Source organism: Amblyomma maculatum, chromosome 7 (assembly GCF_055883805.1).
Source record: "Amblyomma maculatum isolate TAMU_Amacu chromosome 7, ASM5588380v1, whole genome shotgun sequence".
Taxonomy (NCBI): Eukaryota; Metazoa; Arthropoda; class Arachnida; order Ixodida; family Ixodidae; genus Amblyomma; species Amblyomma maculatum.
This window is the reverse complement of record NC_139350.1, coordinates 56,121,020-56,140,683: the sequence shown is the minus strand read 5'-3', so window position 1 is coordinate 56,140,683 and position 19,664 is coordinate 56,121,020. Positions and strand designations below refer to the sequence as shown.

The following is a 19,664-nucleotide window of genomic DNA, read 5'->3' as shown; positions in this document are numbered from 1 at the left end:
GTTGCAATCGATGCTGGTCGAAGGTCGAAGGCCAGCAGAGACTGTGTACTCTGTCTCGGGCACATCGCGTGACTTGGACATCCAGCCTGCGGATGAGCCCCAACTGTCGACGAGCTACAGTGGGGTGCCTGAAAATTCACCGGATGATTCGTTACCCGACCGTCGCACCATTCAGGTGCGCCACGAGCCGTGTTTCGTGTCTGCGATGACAGCAGAAGCGCAGGCATGCGGCGTTTGCGACTCCCTTCGAGCAGTGTCCGCAACTCAACGGAAGTTGAACTTGATGAAACAGCAAGGTGAGGAACAACTTTTGGCTCCTTCTGACAGCGAGTTTATTCTTGTGCAAGTTTCAACAGTCAACTCTTTGCTCGCTAAAATTTTGTGCCCAAGCTGTCAACAGCGTTCTGTGAGTGTACTCTGCAGTACAAGACTCGGTTTGGCCGTGAAAATGGTGCTGTCATGCACTGCTTGTGGCCCAATCGAGTCCCAGTGGTCATCTCAAAGGAAGGAAGGTGCACAGGTGTTTGATGTGAACATTCGTTCAATGCAAGTTGTTGAAACAATAGGGAAAGGGCAAACAGCTCTGAACGATTTCTGGGCCATCATGAATGTGTCCCATCGTGGATTACACCACAAGACTTTCCAAGGTCACTTGAGGGAGTTATTCAAGACGCTGCCGACAGCGTCTTTAGGGATGCCGCAGCTGCTGTGAAAAATGTTTACAGAGAGATGGAGGTTGGCTTCACAAAAAATGTGACCGTCGTTTATGATGGCACGTGGTTGACGCGCGGTCGCATAGCTCCCATATTGGGGTAGGGTGCATTAGAGTTTTATACAAGGCTTGTGCTGGACAGCATTGTTCTTTCAAACTCTGCCTTGGGTGCAGCTTAGAGCCAGCAGAGAGTGACCCAACACACCTTCAGTGGAAGCAGCAACATCGGTGCCAAAAAAACACGGAAGTTGGCTCTGGTAGAATGGAAGTGGAGGCCGCATTGCAGCTTTTTGGCCGTTCATTGGCCAAGAACAACCTGCGATATACGGCAGTTGTCTGCGATGGAGACAGCCGTGTGTTCCAGGCATCGCAAGATGAACAGCCCTATGGGTTTATACCAGTCACAAAAGAAGACTGCATAAATCATGTCAAAAAAAGAATGGGCACAGGCCTTCACTCCATAGTGAGTAAGGCCAAGGGGAACCACTCAGTGGCAGAGGTGGGCTCACGCAACAGCTGATAAAAAAGCTCACCAACTACTATTGCCTGGCCATCAGCAGGAACACCAATGATGTTGCTGCAATGCACAGAGCTGTCATGGCCACATTCTGGCACTTAACATCTACAGACAGTGACCCCCACCATGAACTGTGCCTCCCTGGTCCACTCAGTTGGTGTGAGCAGAGAGCAGCAGAAGCAAAAAATGAAGCACAGCCTGCTCATAAAGCTTATGAGCAGAGTTGCCCAAGCCATGCTGCCCTTGTATCAGCGCCTTTCAGACGTCCGCTTGCTAGAGTGCTGCAAGGATGGAAGGACACAGAATTCAGCTGAGAGTTTGCATTCTGTTATTTGGTCCACATTGTCAAAGGACGAGCATGCCTCACTTTTTACAGTCGAGACAGCTGTAAATGAGGAAGTCATAAAGTACAATTCAGAGAACCAAAGAGCGTACTCTGAAATGTGTGCCAAGTTGGGTGTACATCCTGGTGCCTTTGCCGTCCGGAGGACTCAAGAAAAGGACTAGAACGCTCAAAGAAAGCTTCAAAAGCTCGCCAAACAAAGAGGCAAAGGTGCAAGAAGATGCCTGACAGCAGTGGTGTAAAATATTACAGCCCTGGTACCTTTTAATAAATGTGCAGTGCTTGCAAAACTTTGCAGGCCGTTTTCTCAATTCCGTTTTTTTTTTGTCGATCACTTCGCTCGTGGAAAGCATAGCACTACAATGCATGAACAGATTTTGATCTAGATTGTTTTGCTATGATCCTTAAACTGCGCTGTATTTAAAGACAGTTTAGAAATGTTTCTTTATCTTTTCATTATTTTATTATTTCACAATAAGTACATGGCTCTATGCAGTGACGCACAGTCATGTGCATGTAGTGGTTGATAAAAAATTATTAGCGCTTGAAAAAAAAACATCTAACACTGTCTTACTGTAGATTAGACATTTGGGCAAGCATGCAAAGTATTCTTGGCTCTCTACCATGTTTTGTTACTGTGCCAGGCTTTCCACGAGCAGCAAACATATAAATTGCTATAAAACAAAAACTAAAGAAGATATTTTTATGAAACATTATATTTTTAATTTTATTAAAATCTGCAGTATGTGTGCCAAATTTCAGCCCATTCTGTCAAGAAATAAGACAGTTAGTTTTGATCCCCTCCTCCCCCTTTAACTGCTGTATCTTGTTTATTGAACTCATGGAACCAAAAAAAAAAGGGTCAAATTTTCAAGGGTCAAAGAATTTAAAAAAAAGCTAAAAGAAAAAGCACCTTGGCACTGCGCCAAGGTGCTGCCCAGCGATAACATGCGGGAAGAAAAGGGGGGAGGGGGGGCCAGTGTGGCAGCGCTGTGCAGGCCTCTTTTCCACTTTTCATTGGAACCCGCTGGATATTGCAAATGCCTTTTGAAGCGAAGTGAACGACTCTAAAAGAGCTGACGTCATGATTGCAACTGACTGCATGCTTTCATTGTTGATTACTTATGGCTAGAAGGATGGACAACAGTCGCAAAAAAAAAGAAAACATTTCTCCGTAATTTTTTGTTTTTTCTTTGTTTTTGTTTTCTGACGTCATAGCCTTTCATGGCTGGGACCGCGCCGACAGAAATACTTTTCTGTATTTTCGAAATAATGGGGGTCTAATTAACGAATATTTAACTGCAAGATTCGGAGGTTGCTAGGGAGAGCAGACAGCCGTCGCTGCTGCACCATCATGGCGCCATTTCGAATTAACTAGCTTTCAAAGTAGATGTAGTTAACAAATCGTTCATCCCTAAGGCACCGAAGAAGCCACCGCGTTTCTCCTTTTGGAGTCGTGTTTCCACGGGAATGGGTGCCTCGTATTTGTTGGCTCGATGGCTTTCTTGATGCTTTGCCCCGTCACAACTATGCACTCCAAGAATTAAGCGACTGTTGCGGGGGAGCGCCGCTGATCAGTTTTTCACGCCGCGAGCGCTCGTTAGGTTACGTCTGGTTGATCGCAAACGTGTTATACGACCATAGTTTGTTGAAATTTCGAACGTAGTACAGGGAAATCGTGTTTTCCGGAAACTTATTAACCAGAAGAAAAATAGTGTAACTTTATATGGGAGCTGTTTTTTGCGCACGATTTTGAATGTATGAAACGGAAAATCATATGAACTGGTAATGTATTAGCGAGGTTTTACTGTATTCTTAATTTAATGACCTTAGCACAAATCGAAAGTATGTAAGCATCACAAAATTATTCTTTAAAAAATAATGCAAGATGTACTAATTGTTTGTGATTAGATAACCTCATCTGGTAGTTCACTGCACAGGATAAGGCTAATTGCAGGTTCTTTATGGTATTTTTGTAAAAGTCTGGGCACTTTAATAACGATCTTCATTCATTCTTGCGTCGTGTGTCATATACTTGATAATTGCTTTTTGGAAAATAACGAGGGTTCCAAAATAGTACTAATGTTCTTGGCATAATTTATATCCAGAAGCCACTCTTTAAGCAGCTTTTGGAGAAAGGATTTGGAAACGATAGTTTTCGTAACTGCTTTGCTCTCAGCAAAAAACTGCAAACTTATAAAAATGAATTCAAAGATTTTAGAACATGGTATTCAATTTTAGGACCTAAAGTAATATATCAAAGTGCACTACTGCATATGTTGTGCCATCTTTTATTAACACAATGCTTCTCTCTGGCGATTTGCTTCGGGTCGCCTTTTTTTTTCTTTTTTTCATCTTTACAGCTAACGAGTGCCCTTGTCTGTGCTCATGAAATGCTTTCCTTTGTTGCTTGCTCGGCGGGCCTTTTTGTCAGAGCTCCATATTCATCTTTAGCTTGTAGAGCACTTTGGTTAGCCAGGCTCCTGGTGGCAAGCAAACAGCACTCGAAGGTCGCATGCTGTGTTTCTGTCAATTTAGGCTTCTCTTTCGATTTACCAGCCAACCTTCTGTTGTTGTCAGAATTGAAACTATGCCCTTTCTTTTCGATTTTCTTTAGTTGCCTATTTTACTCTGAATAGCGGGATCTCCTTTAGTTGAAAAACATGAGAAACAAACGTTCCAACTTTGGGATTCACTCTGTGTTCAGGTTTCTTGCCCTCTCTTCGTCTTGAGAACGTTTAAGGGGAGATGCGGGGCTAAAATCGCGATTTTAAAAGAAAAAACATGTTTTTTATTTTTTGCTATTTTGGATCCTGCATTTATCAAAGAAGCTTCTCACCAATTTTGGTAGTCATCAGCGCCGTAGAAAATAATAAAATGAATTTTTTTCACGAGGTGGTGGAGCGCGTTCGCTGCCGAAAGCGCCTATGAACGCTGCTTTCAACGTGCGGCCGCAAAGCGGGCAACAAACCAAACGCGGAGTGGAACGCCACATTAGAAAGTTTGTTTTTCACACTTTCTAGCCAAAGATGACCTGCTATCGAGAGTATAGCGCACAACTAAAAAAAAAAAAAAAAACGGAAAGCCTTATTTTGGGCCGGGCAATTGCGGATTGGCTGGAAAACCGAAACTGAAGCTTTGATTGGCCGAAACAAGACAAGTGACCTTCGAACGCTGTTTTTGCGCCAAAAGTAGCCTGGCTAACCAGACTGCTTTAGTAAGTCTATGAATAGTAAGAATATGGAACCCAGATAAAGAGGTACGCCCAGCAGGCAACAATGGAGAGCATTTCACGAGCGCAGACAAGGGCGCTGGACAGCTGTAAAGCTGAAAAAAAGAGGCGACTCGAAGCAATCGCCACAGGGCAGCGTCGAGTTGAAGAGGAGGGCCCTATGTATGCAGCAGGGCACTTTAATTATTTTTGGTCCGAAATGTTCCGAAATGTTTGAACTCATTTTTCTAAGTTCGCACTTTTTGCGAAAACACAACCTTAGGAAAACTATCATTTCCAAACTCTTTCGCTATAAGCGGCTTTCAAGATGGTTTTTGGACTATATTTTTGTTGGGAACAAGATAAGGCACTTTTTAGATCACTAATTACTCTCCAAGTTAAAAAAATTGAGATATCTGACATACAATGACAACAAAAAAAAATGAAGTTTGTTTTCCAAATGCAGAAATTTTTACAAAAATGTCGTAAAAAGCCCGCAATTCTCCTTATCCTGCACAATGAACTATTTAGAAGGTATTCAATCACAAAAAATTAGTATATCTTCATTGTTTTTGAAATGACAGTTTTCCTAAGCTGACACACTTCTTTGTTCAGTATAGCAGCTACAAGTTATTACCTATTTGTGCTAGGGCAATGAAATTTAGAATATATTCTAATAAGAGGAAGGTAAGCCACTCCAGAAAATTTTATGAAAATTGGTACAGCCGTTCAAAAGTTGACCCTTTAGCCTAGCATCCCCCCTTAACAATCTCATGACAAGGGACATGGTTACAAGAGACACTTGGTTTAAGAGAGACATGAAAATGGTTTGGTTGGTCTTCCTATGTTTGCCATGTTAAGATTCACTCTGTGTTCAGTTTTCTTGCCCTCTCTGCGTCTTGAGAACGTTTAACATTCTCATGACAAGGGACATGGTTACGAGACACTCGGTTATAAGAGACACATGAAAATGGTTTGGTTGGTTTTCCTATGTTTGCCATGTTAACAACATTGCATACAAAAGACATGGTTACAAGGGACACTCTGTTACTAAGGACAACTTTTGCAGGTCCCTAAAGTAACTTCTTCAATATTTTGAAGAGACACAATTTACCCAGGTATGCTCAAGTACCGTGGCTGACTCATACCAACTTGTATGTGCAGCAGTTTAGATTTCCTTATCTAAATTCTGTTCCATATCAGTGTCCTGTTTTGTTGCAATATGTCAGGAATCAAGGAGTGCCTCCTCTTGACTTTGAAATCAAAATGTTTCTGTAGTCTCAATCACACAGGAATGTGATGACAGTGGCTGAAACAGTGGGGACATTTCGACTTCCCAGTCTAAAGGAGGCACTCCTTGTTGGTTCCTGACATACTGCAACAAAAGAAAACACTGATATGGAACAAACTTTAGATAATAAAATCTAAACTGCTGCACATAGGAGTCAGTAAGAATTTTTGGATACAAGAGACCTTGGTTACAAGAGACATCTTTTTCGGGTCCCTTGAGTGTCTCTTGTAACAAGGTTTTACTGTATAAGCACTTTGGGCAGTGGGCGCGTCCCAACGTTTAGCAGAAAAAAAAAAGCTTATTTATTGTTTTTCTGCCGTGCAGATGACAACCAAACTTAGTGAGAATTAATATATGAAGAATTCAAAGCAATATAAATTTAAATGCTTGTTCTTGATATCAGCACTGCCTCCCTCGTTAATGAAGTTTAATGGACAAAATGTTATATTCCACTCTGTTCAACTAGTCTATAGAGTTGACACGGAAGTTCATCTTGAGGCAGAGAGTAGGCCCTGGGAAGGTACATCGCAGCAACAGTGTTTTAGTACATTGAAGAATGAAGAGAAATTGTGAGGGAAATTGTCTCAAGCTTGCTTTGCAATTGATCGGTCTCTCTCAAAAGCTGCAGAACCAAAGTAGCGTCTACACGAGCGTTGTTTTTGGCTGTAAGCACGTCATATAGCCTTTTGGAAAAATTGAGCTTTCTTTTATTGACGCATGTTCATAGGCTGGACTACCTGATGTTGACTGGAATGCGACTGCGGATGACATTGTTGATCATGTCCTGGATCCGATGAACAAGTAAGCATTCTAGCTCTTAAACTTTATCACCTGTGCAGTTGATATTGGCGTAAAATTTTGAGCAAGCTTTCCTCCACCTCCCCTCTCGTGCTAGCAACATTGCTCTCAAAGTGAGGGAGGCACTGTCTTAGAGCAGCACCTAAATTTAAATCTGATGAAAAAATTGTCCCCAAGGAAGAAAAATAGAGCACATTGCACACTCATTCAAAATTTTATCAGGCTAGACAGCGGCAATCTTTTTGACACACGCACATCGGAAGCATCACTCAATGTGGTCTGCCTACACCCTCAGTTAGCCTTAGGGCTTTGAACATGTGCACATCCAGCCAAGTTGACGCTGCTGGGGTGCCAGTTTTCGTGATGTCTCTGACAGTTGAGATTTGATTGAAATATTAGATTGAATGTGGACTGGGCGCAGTATGGGATAAGAGTGAGGGGGCGCTTTCCCCGGAGAAGTGTGGAAATGTGAAATTTCCACCGTTGTTAGGGAGCACTCTGTTATGGGTGGGGGTGCTTCCTCAGAATTTTAGAGTATGTGCAATTGATGGCAAACCTACAGTCCTAGTGTGGAGGCACATCCTCCTGTTAGCATTTCTTGTTCTTTAGGGAGCTTCAGCCGATCCATGCCTTAAAATGGTAGAGATGGGACATTTATTCTAGTTTCTTGCTTTGGGGTGGTTCATAAAAGATCAGTAAATGAGAATGACTACGTAATTTGCCTGTCACAAGTAAATAATTATAAGTGTTGAAGCAGGTATTCAGTGGGTTGTGTGACATCGCGGACTCTGAGCACCCATGCTCAGCTGTGTGTGGCATTGCTGTATTCGGGGAAAAGGGAATATTCGCGGTTGAGCCTATGCCATGTGTTTGAACCTTTAATGCCCCTCAGCAGAGGTAGAGACGGGACTCACGGACTGATCTGACTGGCAGAAATTGCCAGCCTTTCCTTTTTTCCATTCTCATCTTTCCAGTGCCCTCCTCTCTTCTTGCTTTTTTTCTGGCAGCGAGGGTGAACTTAATGCGTCTAACCACCTTATATTACACCATGGTATGGTTGTGGCTGTAGCAAAGTGCAGAGAACCAAAACTGCATTTTAACACTTGGCCTAGTACCAAGATTCACGATAGGAGAGTTGCGAAGGCGGGTGTGAGCATTAGTTGTGATACAGTCGAACACGGATATATCGAACTTGAAGGGGATCGCGAAATAGTTCGATATATAGATAAATCGATATACAGAAATCGGCTTGAGATGCCACTTGCGATCGTGAAAAATGATACTGTATTTGTCGCGCAATCAACCCACTCGCATAATGAACCCACTCTTCATTTTTGCCCCCAAATTTGAGAAAAAAAAAAGCCCTTGGTAGCTTGTCTCTCCGTTTCGACTATCGCATCCACAGCTCTCATTTATTGGCAGCGTGCCAAGATGCTTCGCAGCGATAACTTCACAGTGTGTATATCTTTTAACTACTCTTTTGATAGATCCTGCGGTGCCAGGAAGCGAACTTGGCAGAGTGCCCGTTATGGCTTGATTGCACAAGCCTGATTCGATTTAACACGCCTTGCTTGGGGTGAGCATAGTCCACTGCCACAAAATCATTAGAAAGCGTGGTAGCTGCAAATGCTGTTTGAAGCGAACAGTGCTGAAAGTGGGTGTTATGGTCACAGCTGACCGCATGCTTTATTTATAGATGTAAAAATTAACGACTCCCCCCAAAAAAATGGCCTCTTAGCATGCTACACCCCACGTTCAGCACGACGGCAAGAATGAAAGACTCCCATAAAAAAAACAAACTGCTGAGCCGTATGCACATTCAGCACGATAACACGAAACGCGCATCGCAACATATGCTGCTGCGCGCAGAGCGTTCGCAACACACACTAGAGAAAGCGTCTACCATGAGCTGAGCTGGCTTGTCCACGCATGCGTCAATGCGCACTACTACGAAAGAAGACCGCGAAATAGAGAAGAAGAGGAAGGCAAGAGATAAAGCTCGGCAGAGAGTGGGCACTCCCTTGTGCTTCGTCCACAGCTGTATTGGTTCCCTCTCGTTCCTTCACGCACATGGCTTGCAAATGTCGCGTGCTAGCGCGCTAGTGATCACAGCAGACGTGCACGTCTTTGGGGAAAGGGCGCGGCACTGCCCTAGACCAGCCGTCTTGACTAGCGTGGCTTGAAAATGTCACCCGGAGATAGCCGAAGGTGATGCAATCGTCTTTGGGGAAGGCGCACCGTCCAATGTGTGGTGCAGAGTTCAATATGTCGAACAACCAGTGAAATGGAGTTCGATAAATGATGCAGCTTTCCTATACTTTTACATGGAATTTTCAAGGGGATATTCTGTGAGTTCGATATAACCAAAATTCGAATTATCCGGGTTCGATATATCTGGGTTCGACTGTGTACTAACATCTTATAGCAGGATCAAATGCATGTTTATGCGTTCTGATTGCTTGCAGTTGTGATATACTAACACGTTATAGCAGGATCAAATGCATGCCTATGCATTCTGGTTGCTCAAATGCTTGGTTGATGTACCTGTTTCTATGTGGGAAAGCCCACTCGCAGAAATCGTTTCGCATCACATTCAAGCATAGCAGCTCCCAATTGTGACCGGTCCATGTCTTAAACAGTGTATGGCTGTCTTTTTACTGTTTTTCTGCCACTTTGTAACTTCAGTCTTTGAGTAATCGTCTAATCTAATTATGGGTTTTCCAAGGTTGAATTTGTGAAAGTCATTGGCGTCTGGTTGCAGCCGAATACAGTCTAATCTGGATATATCGAACTCGAAGGGGATCGCGAAATAGTTCGATATATCGATAACTCGATATACAGAAATCGGTTTGTGACGGCACTTACGATGTGAAAAAACGATACCGTATTTGTCGCGTAATCAACTCACTCCCATAATGACCTCACCCGCCACTTTTGCACCGAAAATTTGAAAAAAAAAAAAAGAAATATATATATATATGCGTTAAGGCCAGCTCGCTCACATGCAAGCGATTGAGCGATCTCAGCGGCAGCGACAGAGCGAAAAATTTCAAACTTGTTGGAACTGCGTCCCTCTCACTGCTCGAGCCACCGCGGCAGCTCAAAACAAGGTTTCTGTGTCGCCGCGGCAGAAATCTCGAGCATTTTCGCTTGCATGTCGATGGCGCGCATCATTCCGTTTGGGTCGTCTCATCCACAGCTCATTTCTTGGAAGCGTGCCAAGATGCTGCGCAGAGATAACGTTCGGGTGCGTTTATCTTTTAATAGCTCCTGCGATGGCGGGGAGCGAACTTGGCAGAGTGCCCGTGATGGCTTGATTGCACAAGCCTGGTTCGATTTATCACGCCGCGCTTGAGGCGGGCGTCATGATTGCAGCAGCTGACCGCATGCTTTCGTTGATTCATACATGCAAGGATAAACCACTCCCGGCAAAAAAAAAAAAAACACCTGCCGCTTCTTAACGTCTGAACAGCACAACGATAACAAAGGATGACTCGCAAAAAAAGAGAGAGAGCTGCCGCTTTTTAACGTCCGCAGGCGCCATAGGCACGTCAGCCGCCGCGCGCAGAGGGTTCGCAACATGCGGGAGAAAGCGTCTGTCGCCTGTCTGAAAACGGGCTGAGCAGGCTTGGCGCATGCGTAGCGCGTGTTGAAGGAGAGAGAGCTCGGCAAAAGGATTGGCACAACCACGCACATGGCTTGCAAACGTCATGTGTTGGCGCACGGGAAGCGATAACTGCAGATGCGTGCCTTTGGGGAATGGGCGCGGCGCTGCCCAGACCAGCCATCGCCTAACTGTCCCCTCTCATTCCTTCCGTGCGTGGCTTGAAAACGTCACGCGGCAAACGGCCAAGGGTGATGCGATCGTCTTTGGAAAAGGCACACTTTCCAGTGCTTGGTGCGGAGTTCGATATATCGAATGACCGGTGAAATTAAGTTTGATATATGACGCAGCTTTCCTATACTTACATGGGATTTTCAAGGGGATATTCCGTGAGTTCGATATAACCAAAATTCGATATATCCGGGTTTGATATAAACGAGTTCGACTGTATTCGGAGATTCTTCGGAGGTCTGTTTTTTAAATAGAATGCAACTTGATAACAAACATTTTATTCTTGTTCAAAGTTCGAATATGCACTCTCACGTTTGTTGGGGCATGCAGAAATATTATTTTCGGCTCCCACCTGTAACCTGTTGCCCTTCTTCACCGTAATACTATCTTCATGGTTTCTATTTTATTTTTAAATTTTTTAAATTTAAAAATTTTATTTTTAAATTTTAAGTTTTTTTTAAATTTTGTTCTTATTAACAAGCATCTCATTTGCTCTCTGTGTGCCTGTATATCTTGTAGGATATCTACCGGCCTATTTTTGTTTTCAGTATCTTTATACTTGTGTAAAGATTTTAAGTGTGTGGTGTCAGTGTAATTTGGGGTAACAAAGTGCTTTAACTGGGAAAGAAATTTTTCTGCTATGGCATTGTCACTTGTACTGCTATAATATACATCACATTAAACGTGCCATTGTATTGCTGGGACTGGATTGTTTTTTCCTTTTTAATAAGTGGACAAGGTAGCAGAAGGGTGAAACACATGTTGGCACAGTGTTCATTTCATCTTTCTCTGGCTTACGCTCAAAAAAAGGAAAAACATAACTTGCACCATAGTGCCGTCTTGACAGTGTTCTTGCAGAAGCTGCTGTGATGCAAGCCATGCATAGTAGTTCATTGGGAACATAAGCTAATCTACAGTGGGCCCATCTGTGCAGGACCATCAATGAAGTGGGTTACTCGCAGATTGTAGCTCTGCACAACATTCTGGGTAATTGCATCCTACACATGCTGGAACCGGAGACTCCTGAGGCTGCCAGCGAGTGATGGGAGATGGAAGGCTGCATCCAGCGCTGCTGCTTCAAGAAGCAGACCCATTCGCTCTGCCTCCTTCCCATCTGGTTGGAGCATCCTGCCTGCTTCTACAGCTTTTTTTCTTTTTCAGGCCAAAGGTCCTTTGACAGCAGTGCAGGAGCAGAAATAAAAGTTTGTACTTTGTCGCATGTGTTGCAGCCTTGTTTTTGTTTGTCTTGCCTGCAATGCAGTTTTAAGCTCATGTGAAAACTGTGCAGGAAAACCTCAACGTCATGAACACTGATATTGCGTGTTATTGGCTATACCAAACTCTTTAAATATATTATTGGTATTGCTACATTGAAGTGCCTGTAGCTGGCAGGCTTTGCCACCCTAGCTGGCACTTGACCTGCAGCCGTTGTGTGCTAGCGGTGAATGCAGGGAAGCCACCTTACTGGTATCATCATTTTGCAGCTTCCGGAATTGCTGCGGCTTTTAAATGGTGCTAAAATGTAAACGTACTGGTATCGTCATTTTGCAGCTTCCGGAATTGCTGCAAGTGTCTTTTAGCGCCATTTAAGAGACACTTGCAGCAATTCCGGAAGCTGCAAAATGACGATACCAGTAAGGTGGCTTCCCTGCATTCACCGCTAGCACACAACGGCTGCAGGCCAAGTGCCAGCTAGGGTGGCAAAGCCTGCCAGCTACAGGCACTTCAATGTAAGTAAGCCTCTCTTGAGTTGCCCACACAATTTTCATCCACAGTGCTCATTCCTGGACGAACGTTTTACTAAATTGCAAGGATAGTTTTATGGCCTGCGAACCTGTAAGTGCATCCAAAAGCTCATTTTTCACAATGTGAAAAGTGCTTTTATGGTTTTAGATCTCAGCTGAGGAAACTGATGAAGTAATAGTCTCCATAACATTGGCTGTCTGCTGTAGATTTGTGATCGTATAACAAATGGCTATCTTCATGGCTTCTCAGTAGCTTATATTCAGTAAAATATTTTTGAAATTCTGTTTTAGCATCTCATTTGCTCTGTGTGCCTCTATATCTTGTACATCTACCAGCCTATTTTTGTTTTCAGTATCTTTATACTTGTGTAAAAATTTTAAGTGTGTTGTTTCAGTGTAATTTGGGGCACCAAAAAGGGCTTTAACTGGGAAAGAAAAATTAGTATGTTATGCCTCTCGGCAGAGGCAGTGACTGGGCCCTGGACTGATCTGACTGGCAGAAATTGGTAGTCTCCTTTTTTTCCATTCCCTTCTTTCCTGTGCCCTCCTCTCTTGCTTTTTTTCTGGCAGCGAGGGTGAACTTAGTGCGTCTAACCACCTTATATTACATCGTAGCATGGTTGTGGCTATAGCAAAGTGTAGATCGAGAGCCAAAGCTGCATTTAAACACTTGGTCTAGTACCAAGATTCACGCTAGGAGAGTTGTGAAGGCGATGGGATGAGTGCCATTGGTGTGAGCATCAGTTGTGGTTTAACTGGGCTCTTAACCGTGCATGCATGCGCAGAATGCCATTGTTGTCAGCATCAGTTGTGGTTTAACTGGGCTCTTAACCGTACATGCATGTGCAGAACGCAAGGTCGCGCGCTCAAGAATTTCAGCCAGGAGAGAGAACCGAGCCCTGCTGCATGCCCCTGCTTCCTAACTTCACTGTGGGGGACAATTTCTTGAAACTACGCAGGCAGCTCTGTCGGACAAGAAGTCCTTGATGTACTTTTATGCTTACTGTAGCTTTTTGGAGACCATGGAGGATCGCTTCGTATTTAACTTTATCAAAAGCCTTTGTCAAGTCCAGGCCGAGAATTACTTTGGCGTCACTAGAACGCGAGTAGATTATGTCGAGTTTGAGTCTGAGCATCACGTTCTGCAGGCACAAGCCCGGTCAGAAGCCAACCATCTCGTGCGTCCACAGGTTGTTTTTTCTCCAAAAACGTGTCTTGGACTATGTGCTCCATGCATGAGGTTTGAGAAATTGGTCTTAGATTTTCTACTTTTGGGGGTTTGCCAGCTTTGGGATTAGAATTGTTTGCCAACTTCCATTGCCGAGGCAGGTGGCCTTTACTACAAATTTTTGCATACACTCTGTAAAAGCACTGATGGAGCTATTATCCAGGTTTCTTAAAATTTTGTTATCCCGTCAGGGTTCAGGGCCGATTTCGTTTTTATTCCCAATATTTCTTCCCTGACCTCCGCCTCAGTGATGGGTGCGTTGACGGAGCTTTCAACGAGGAGCTCATATCATACTCAAGGGACGGGGGGTTACAACGGGTATCGCCAATGTACGTGTTGATTAGTGTCCATAAATTCCGTGTCTGTACCCTTAAATGCATGGCTGGCTTTTGATAATCTAACTTCCGATTGGGATTTCAAGTTGGTCGGATCTATAGATTTCTCAGCAGACCCTATGTTTTGGAAAGGCAATTCTACACCAATAATTTGACCACTAATTTTCAATTTCTTTCTTACGTCTAGCATCCTAAGATTACGGTGCCATTTTTGCTTTGGCTGTGCTTGATACCAATGTTTTGGCTCCCACATGTTAAGCAGTTTGCTATGCTTCGTCCATTTTTCTGTTTGTAATCCTCCATGTGGCAGCTTTCTCTCGCTTACGGCCATTTTTTAACCGATCACGTCGGCGCCGTCATTAAGCCTAATGGCGTCGCAGGCGCTTGGCCTGGCGGTAGCTAGCGGAATTAGCCCTCTGAGGACAAGATGGCGACTTTCGTGCATTGATTACGTGGCTACGACCCTGAGGCGATGTGGACCTTGGTGCCCACTACCGGAGACACAAATTCGACGGTTATTCTGAAAATTCAAGCCAAGTTTTACTTCTAGCGGCTCTACGCCGCCAGTGCCACTCCCAAGACAAAGCCCAGATAGCGGCGCCGCCCTGGCCGCCGGTTCGTAGGTCTCAAACGTGAACGCTCCCGTGGCGTGTGCCCTGGGAATCAAGGACTAGGAGTTCTCGAAGTGAAAGCCGCGTCCAATGCCCAAACCAACTCCCGAAGACTACATTACAGTCATAAAGCCCAGAGAGAGTATTTCTCTTCACGAGGCATCACGGAAACCGGCTACGGCACTACCATTTCGGCATACCTCAGGCTGAAATGGGCCCGCGCCATCTCTGTTCTACCTTCACGAGAACAAAACATTATCATTGTGCATACCCCGGACATCGAGGCGGCCGACCAGCTCATCGGGGACTTCGCAGTAAACACCGAGAAGGGGCCGATCCCGCTTTGGGGTTACCTGTGACAAGATGGCAGCAATATGTGCCACAGCATGATCGTGGTCCATAACTCGGACTCTACGGAAACTCTTCAAGAGTGTGCTGGCACGCCAGCACGATCGGAACATCCAACAAGGCACGCATCACTTTCGCGGGCAAGGAGAAGCCCTGTTACGTGTATTATGACAACATGGTCATCTCTGTGCGAAAGTATTACTATACTGTTACAAAACTATCCCGGCTAATTTCTGCAATTCGTGCATTTTTTGTTTGAAGTTCCTGTTTATTTAGAATTTATTTGCACTGTTTCTCGTTAGTATTGTATTATAGTTTTTCTCTGCACGCCTGTATATTCTTTTCTTCACTGCCTAGTATGTTACCTGCTAATCTTATCCATTCTGTCATAGGAGGTCCCCCGGACAGTTTATACTTCGGGACCTCCTTCTGTAATATTGATAATCCATGCACATGTACCTCACAGTGAAAATAAAGATGAAAGATGAGTGGCGCGCACAATCGTTTGCAACAAATACATTAAATGGATTATCGAACATGAGGTGTGATGCATTGCTCAGCTTTATTCAGTGAAGACTTGCGCCATGCACTTCTAAAGCCTACGAATACCAAGCCACTCAAATGCATGGTGGAGATTAAAAAAACATTTACAAACTTTACAAACAAACAAACAAAATGTGCAACTAATGGCACTATCACATCTGTGTTGTGCATTTGCATACATCAATTACTGCAATGTCAGCAAAGCAAAAGCAAAATTATATATTGTACACATCCATTACTGCAATGTCAGCAAAGCAAAAGCAAAATTATATATTGAACACAGCACCACACAACACAAAACTGAACATGTGCCCACTAGCAGCTAATATTTCGCTTCGTCATAAGCAACACTGAAATATCTCAGTAACTTCTCTAGCTTCAAGGTTTCCTCCATTTGTTGCTCAGACAGCAATCGCGAGTCACTGTCCTTTAGACCAGCATAGAAGGCGTCGAAGTGTTGCACCTCGTCTCTAGCGCTGAGCAGTTTGTTTGCTGTAGCCGAGTACTCGTTGTTTATGCTCTGTGTGTTGGCCATGAACTGTTCCTGTACCTTCCTCTTTTGCACCTGGTAGTAGTCCCAGGGCACCGTTCGTGCTCTTCTATGTTGGGGGCCACCACTGTAACACAAGCGCTCTGATCGGCCTCTGTAACGCAGGGACTGCACTTTGAAGTCCCTGTGGAGCATATCCATATCGTATCTGAACGTATTGTGAACCCTCACGATGTCTTCCTCCTTATTTCTTTCTAGTTCCCTGAGCTTCAGGTCAAAGATGTCTGTGTCGAAGTGCTGGTGCTTGGCCGGCTCGGAGTATTCGGAAGAGAAGTCGTGCGACGTTTTACGCTTGCAGTGTTTCCGAGCAGGTGTTTGACGGATAGCTTCCCAGTCTGGGTTCTCATTGTCCATGTTTTCCTCTGGGCTCCTGCTCGTAAACAGAGCATGGCGCTTGGTCCCTTCACTATTTTGTTCCTGATATTCTTGATCATCAGCTGTTCTACTGCAGCTGGCTTGTACATCAAGGTGTGGCAGTTTTTGCTGCTTTCCTCGTTGTTGTCGAATTCTGTTAATTTTCTTGCGCAGGTCTTCGGTTTCAGAACTGCATGCTTCCACTTTACACGGCTTCGAGAAGGGTAGCACACTTCTTGGAGATGTATTCCCTGTGTGCACATCTTTTGGCGAAGGCTCGGCTTCCGATTCCACCTCTTTGTTCCACACAAGCCTTGAGTGCTTTCTGCTGTCAGCAGATGTAGAAGGCTCCTGAAATGAAAAACTGTTTTTAGAACGATCAGGGTGTTGGCCCAATCCCTTGCTGTAAATTCCTTCTAGACTGTTTCTGAATTGACGGCCACCGTCCCTCTGGCGACTAGACCTAAAGCTTTCCTGATACCGCTTAGGATGTGCCTCTTCAAGTTCTTGATGTTCTCTGAGCTCAAATGCATCTTCCATCTCACAACTATCTTTAAAGCTCATTGTGTACTGTTGAACTGCTCTCTCTTTGAGTTCGTGATGATTTGAGCTGTAAGCACTCCTAGCACAGGACATATGGTTAGCTTTCTCTCTTTTTTGTCAATGGTAGAACTATTTTTCAGTTCATAGGTTTCGCTGAAATGGCCATCATACTGCTCCAATTCATTTCTACCACCAGATACACTTCCTGCATTTTCTTCACTTTTACGAGTCGCAAGATCAACATTCTCTTGATGATGACCAATATTAAAATAGTTGCTGTTTTGCCCATTCTTTCCTGTACTGAGCCTTGGGACACTCCTCAGAATAAAAACTTTATCACCTTCACTCCAGTCATTTCTGGTTCATTGTGACATCCACAGCTTGTACTGTTCACCTTCCCTCTGTGCCCCAGAGCCAAAGGAATCCCCTTCGATAAATGAAATATGAATATGAGTGCATGTTTCCCCCATTCCATTTGAGGAATGTTGAAAATTCCTCTCCTCCAGGTCAGTAGAGCTAGGACCCGGTTCTTTGTATCTACAGTCACGTGTGTCACAGTTCTGTTTACACACTAAATTCTGGCAGTAGTTGGCATAACCTTGCTCAACACACAAGACCTGTCCAGAACAATAAACTGCACTTTGTGAGTAGGAGCCACATGGTTCTGAGCAGCATATCTGCACACTCATTCTCACCACAAAAGTCATTTTCAGTTTCAGCCACAGCTTCACCATAGTCAACACCTTCTTTCCCAAACGAGCTGAATGGAACATATATGTTTTAAGTCCATCTCTGCACCAGCAGCAGAGTCCAGGGCAACTGTGACTGGTGCATGTATGACTGCAGCATCATGCTCAGTTCAAGCTGACTGGTGTGGAACAAGGAAGCTCTCACAGCGCTCCACAAATTCATCCAGCATAGACAGGAACGCCGAAACGTTACCTTCACTGGACTGGCCTCTCCGTCGTCTTGCACGAAGCTCATGCTTGTGGCTCGAGATGCGTCGGTCATTTCAGGGTATAATAGTCAATGCACCTGGAGAAAAAAAACACAGGATGGGCAGTGTGAAGACATATGCAAGCAATTAGAAACAACACCAGCACGTTTGTATTCGACACGCCGCTTGCATTTTTCCAGCGCGACTGCAGTTATATTCGTGAATGCGTATGACTCTACTCAAAGAAAGTACCTGGCTAGTTAAAAATGTGTGCAGACGTTGTTTAATCTAAATACAGACGTTGTTTAATCTACTGCTTGACGAATTCTTTCACGGCGGCTTGCGCAGAAAAGAAAATTAGTCAAGAACTGCTTTATCCTTTTCTTTTTGGCAAACTCTGGATAAATACAAGTGTAACGATTGTAACGTGGCGCACGCCACCTGGGAATTGTGGAGGAAAATAAAGAAACGCGCTTGGTGATCCCGACAGAGGGAGTAAGGACAGTCGAAAGGGAAGCAAAAGTATAGAAAGGACGAAAGATTACGCAAGGAAGCAGCGTTCCTCGCTTTGCAGGGAGTACTCCTCCCCACGCCCTCGGTGCTGAAGGGGGTATAAAGAAAACCAGAAAACGAGGCCAGGGCAACCTCGTCCGGAAGCGTTCAGAAGCGAGTCTTGGGTTGACCCTGACCTCCTCCCGAAGTGCCCGAACGAGCCGTCGGCGAAGACGCCAGCGACAGCTCCTCGCTGTCCTAAGTCTCGTCGTCGGAGTCGGGGCTGCAGACGCCAGTGACAGCTGCCCGCTGTCTTAAGACTCGTAGCCCTAGCCTCGACATCGGACGGCCGTTGTAGACGCCAGCAACTGCTCAAACCCCGCTGTCCTAAGTCGATGCGCCGGAGCACAGTCCGAACTTGGAAATATGGAGTAGCTCTGTCGGGAGCAGCTTGCGCTACAAAAAGCAGACTGAGTCGTGTGATTCTCTCGGACATCTCCGCGGGTACCCGTACTCGCGACACAAGCATGGAATATCCTGAAGTGTAGATAAGTATTGCTTCTTCAGTCGCCACTTTACAATCACAGTCTGCCCGATATGCTAGCTGCCGACACGCTGCCACGCGATCTGGTTGGCTGTTACAGCCTTATTATGCAAGAAGTATCATGGCTACATACAGCCAGGTGCATAACGATGCTTCAAAATAAGGTTTTAACAAGTTATCTGACAATGCTGTTTAATAGCCCATGGCGCTCAAGTGTTCGCGTAGCTGAAACCGAGGACAAGGAACAGATCGAAATTCGGACCGATTCTGCTTACGTGACGCTCAGAGGTGCTAAATGGATCCTCAGTCGCTCAGCTGTCAGTAAGCTTGTTCCACCACACATCCGTAGGCAAAACTATAGCAAAACACCCGGGAGTATGCCCGTGGTGTTGACCGTAGAGCTGTGCTGCCGTCTATGGGCGTTTACATGGAGTTTCCAGACGGCCAGTTCAGCCACCATGGGCGCTCAAAGCCTCAAAGCATCATGGGCCGGAGAGCTACCGAGTGCAGAACTACAACTTTTGGCCAAAACGAATGCAAATATAAACGTTGTTCTACCGTAAATAATGTCCTAAGATTGAATATTGTGGCTATTAATTGCAAAAAGAGAGAAAAACAGCATGTCAGTGTGATATGTATCCAATATAAGCGATGGCTCTTTCTCCTATTGGCTTAGTTTTGAGCAGCACAAATACCAATATTTCGCACTTAATAGGCAAATTTTGAA

General features: G+C 44.6%; 2 protein-coding genes across 6 annotated transcripts in view; one reads left to right on the top strand and one right to left on the bottom strand.

Moving 5' to 3' along the window:
- The window catches only part of Swt1 (Swt1 RNA endoribonuclease), a 130,257-nt gene extending 118,331 nt beyond the window's left edge, over positions 1-11,926 (top strand). For both annotated transcript variants that reach the window (XM_084609105.1, XM_084609104.1), the window contains 2 exons: positions 6,802-6,875; positions 11,642-11,926. In XM_084609105.1, coding sequence (XP_084465231.1) covers positions 6,802-6,875; positions 11,642-11,750 — 183 coding nt within the window. In that variant the 3' untranslated portion in view covers positions 11,751-11,926. The remainder of the gene's footprint in view (positions 1-6,801; positions 6,876-11,641) is intronic.
- Positions 11,927-15,487: 3,561 nt separating this feature from the next.
- LOC146183300 (uncharacterized) lies at positions 15,488-19,392 on the bottom strand. 4 transcript variants are annotated; one of them, XM_084609103.1, is made up of 3 exons: positions 18,591-18,721; positions 17,907-17,999; positions 15,488-16,772 (listed from the first exon to the last, which is right to left on the bottom strand). In XM_084609103.1, the coding sequence occupies exons 2-3, from the start codon at positions 17,973-17,975 to the stop codon at positions 15,840-15,842; spliced, it is 1,002 nt and encodes a 333-aa protein (XP_084465229.1). In that variant the 5' UTR covers positions 17,976-17,999; positions 18,591-18,721; the 3' UTR covers positions 15,488-15,839. The 4 variants fall into 4 exon arrangements, with proteins under 4 accessions (XP_084465229.1, XP_084465228.1, XP_084465227.1 ...); XM_084609102.1 differs by lacking the exon at positions 18,591-18,721 and adding an exon at positions 18,202-18,356; XM_084609101.1 differs by lacking the exon at positions 18,591-18,721 and adding an exon at positions 18,154-18,343.
- Positions 19,393-19,664: the final 272 nt, after the last annotated feature.

Bases quoted from the DNA above. Each gene is read 5' to 3' on its own strand.
- LOC146183300 (XM_084609100.1), bottom strand. From the start codon at position 17,975: ATGACCGACGCATCTCGAGCCACAAGCATGAGCTTCGTGCAAGACGAC. The intron at 16,773-17,906 runs GTAACGTTTCGG...TTTTCATTTCAG, and splicing joins GAGAGGCCAGTCCAGTGAAG to GAGCCTTCTACATCTGCTGA.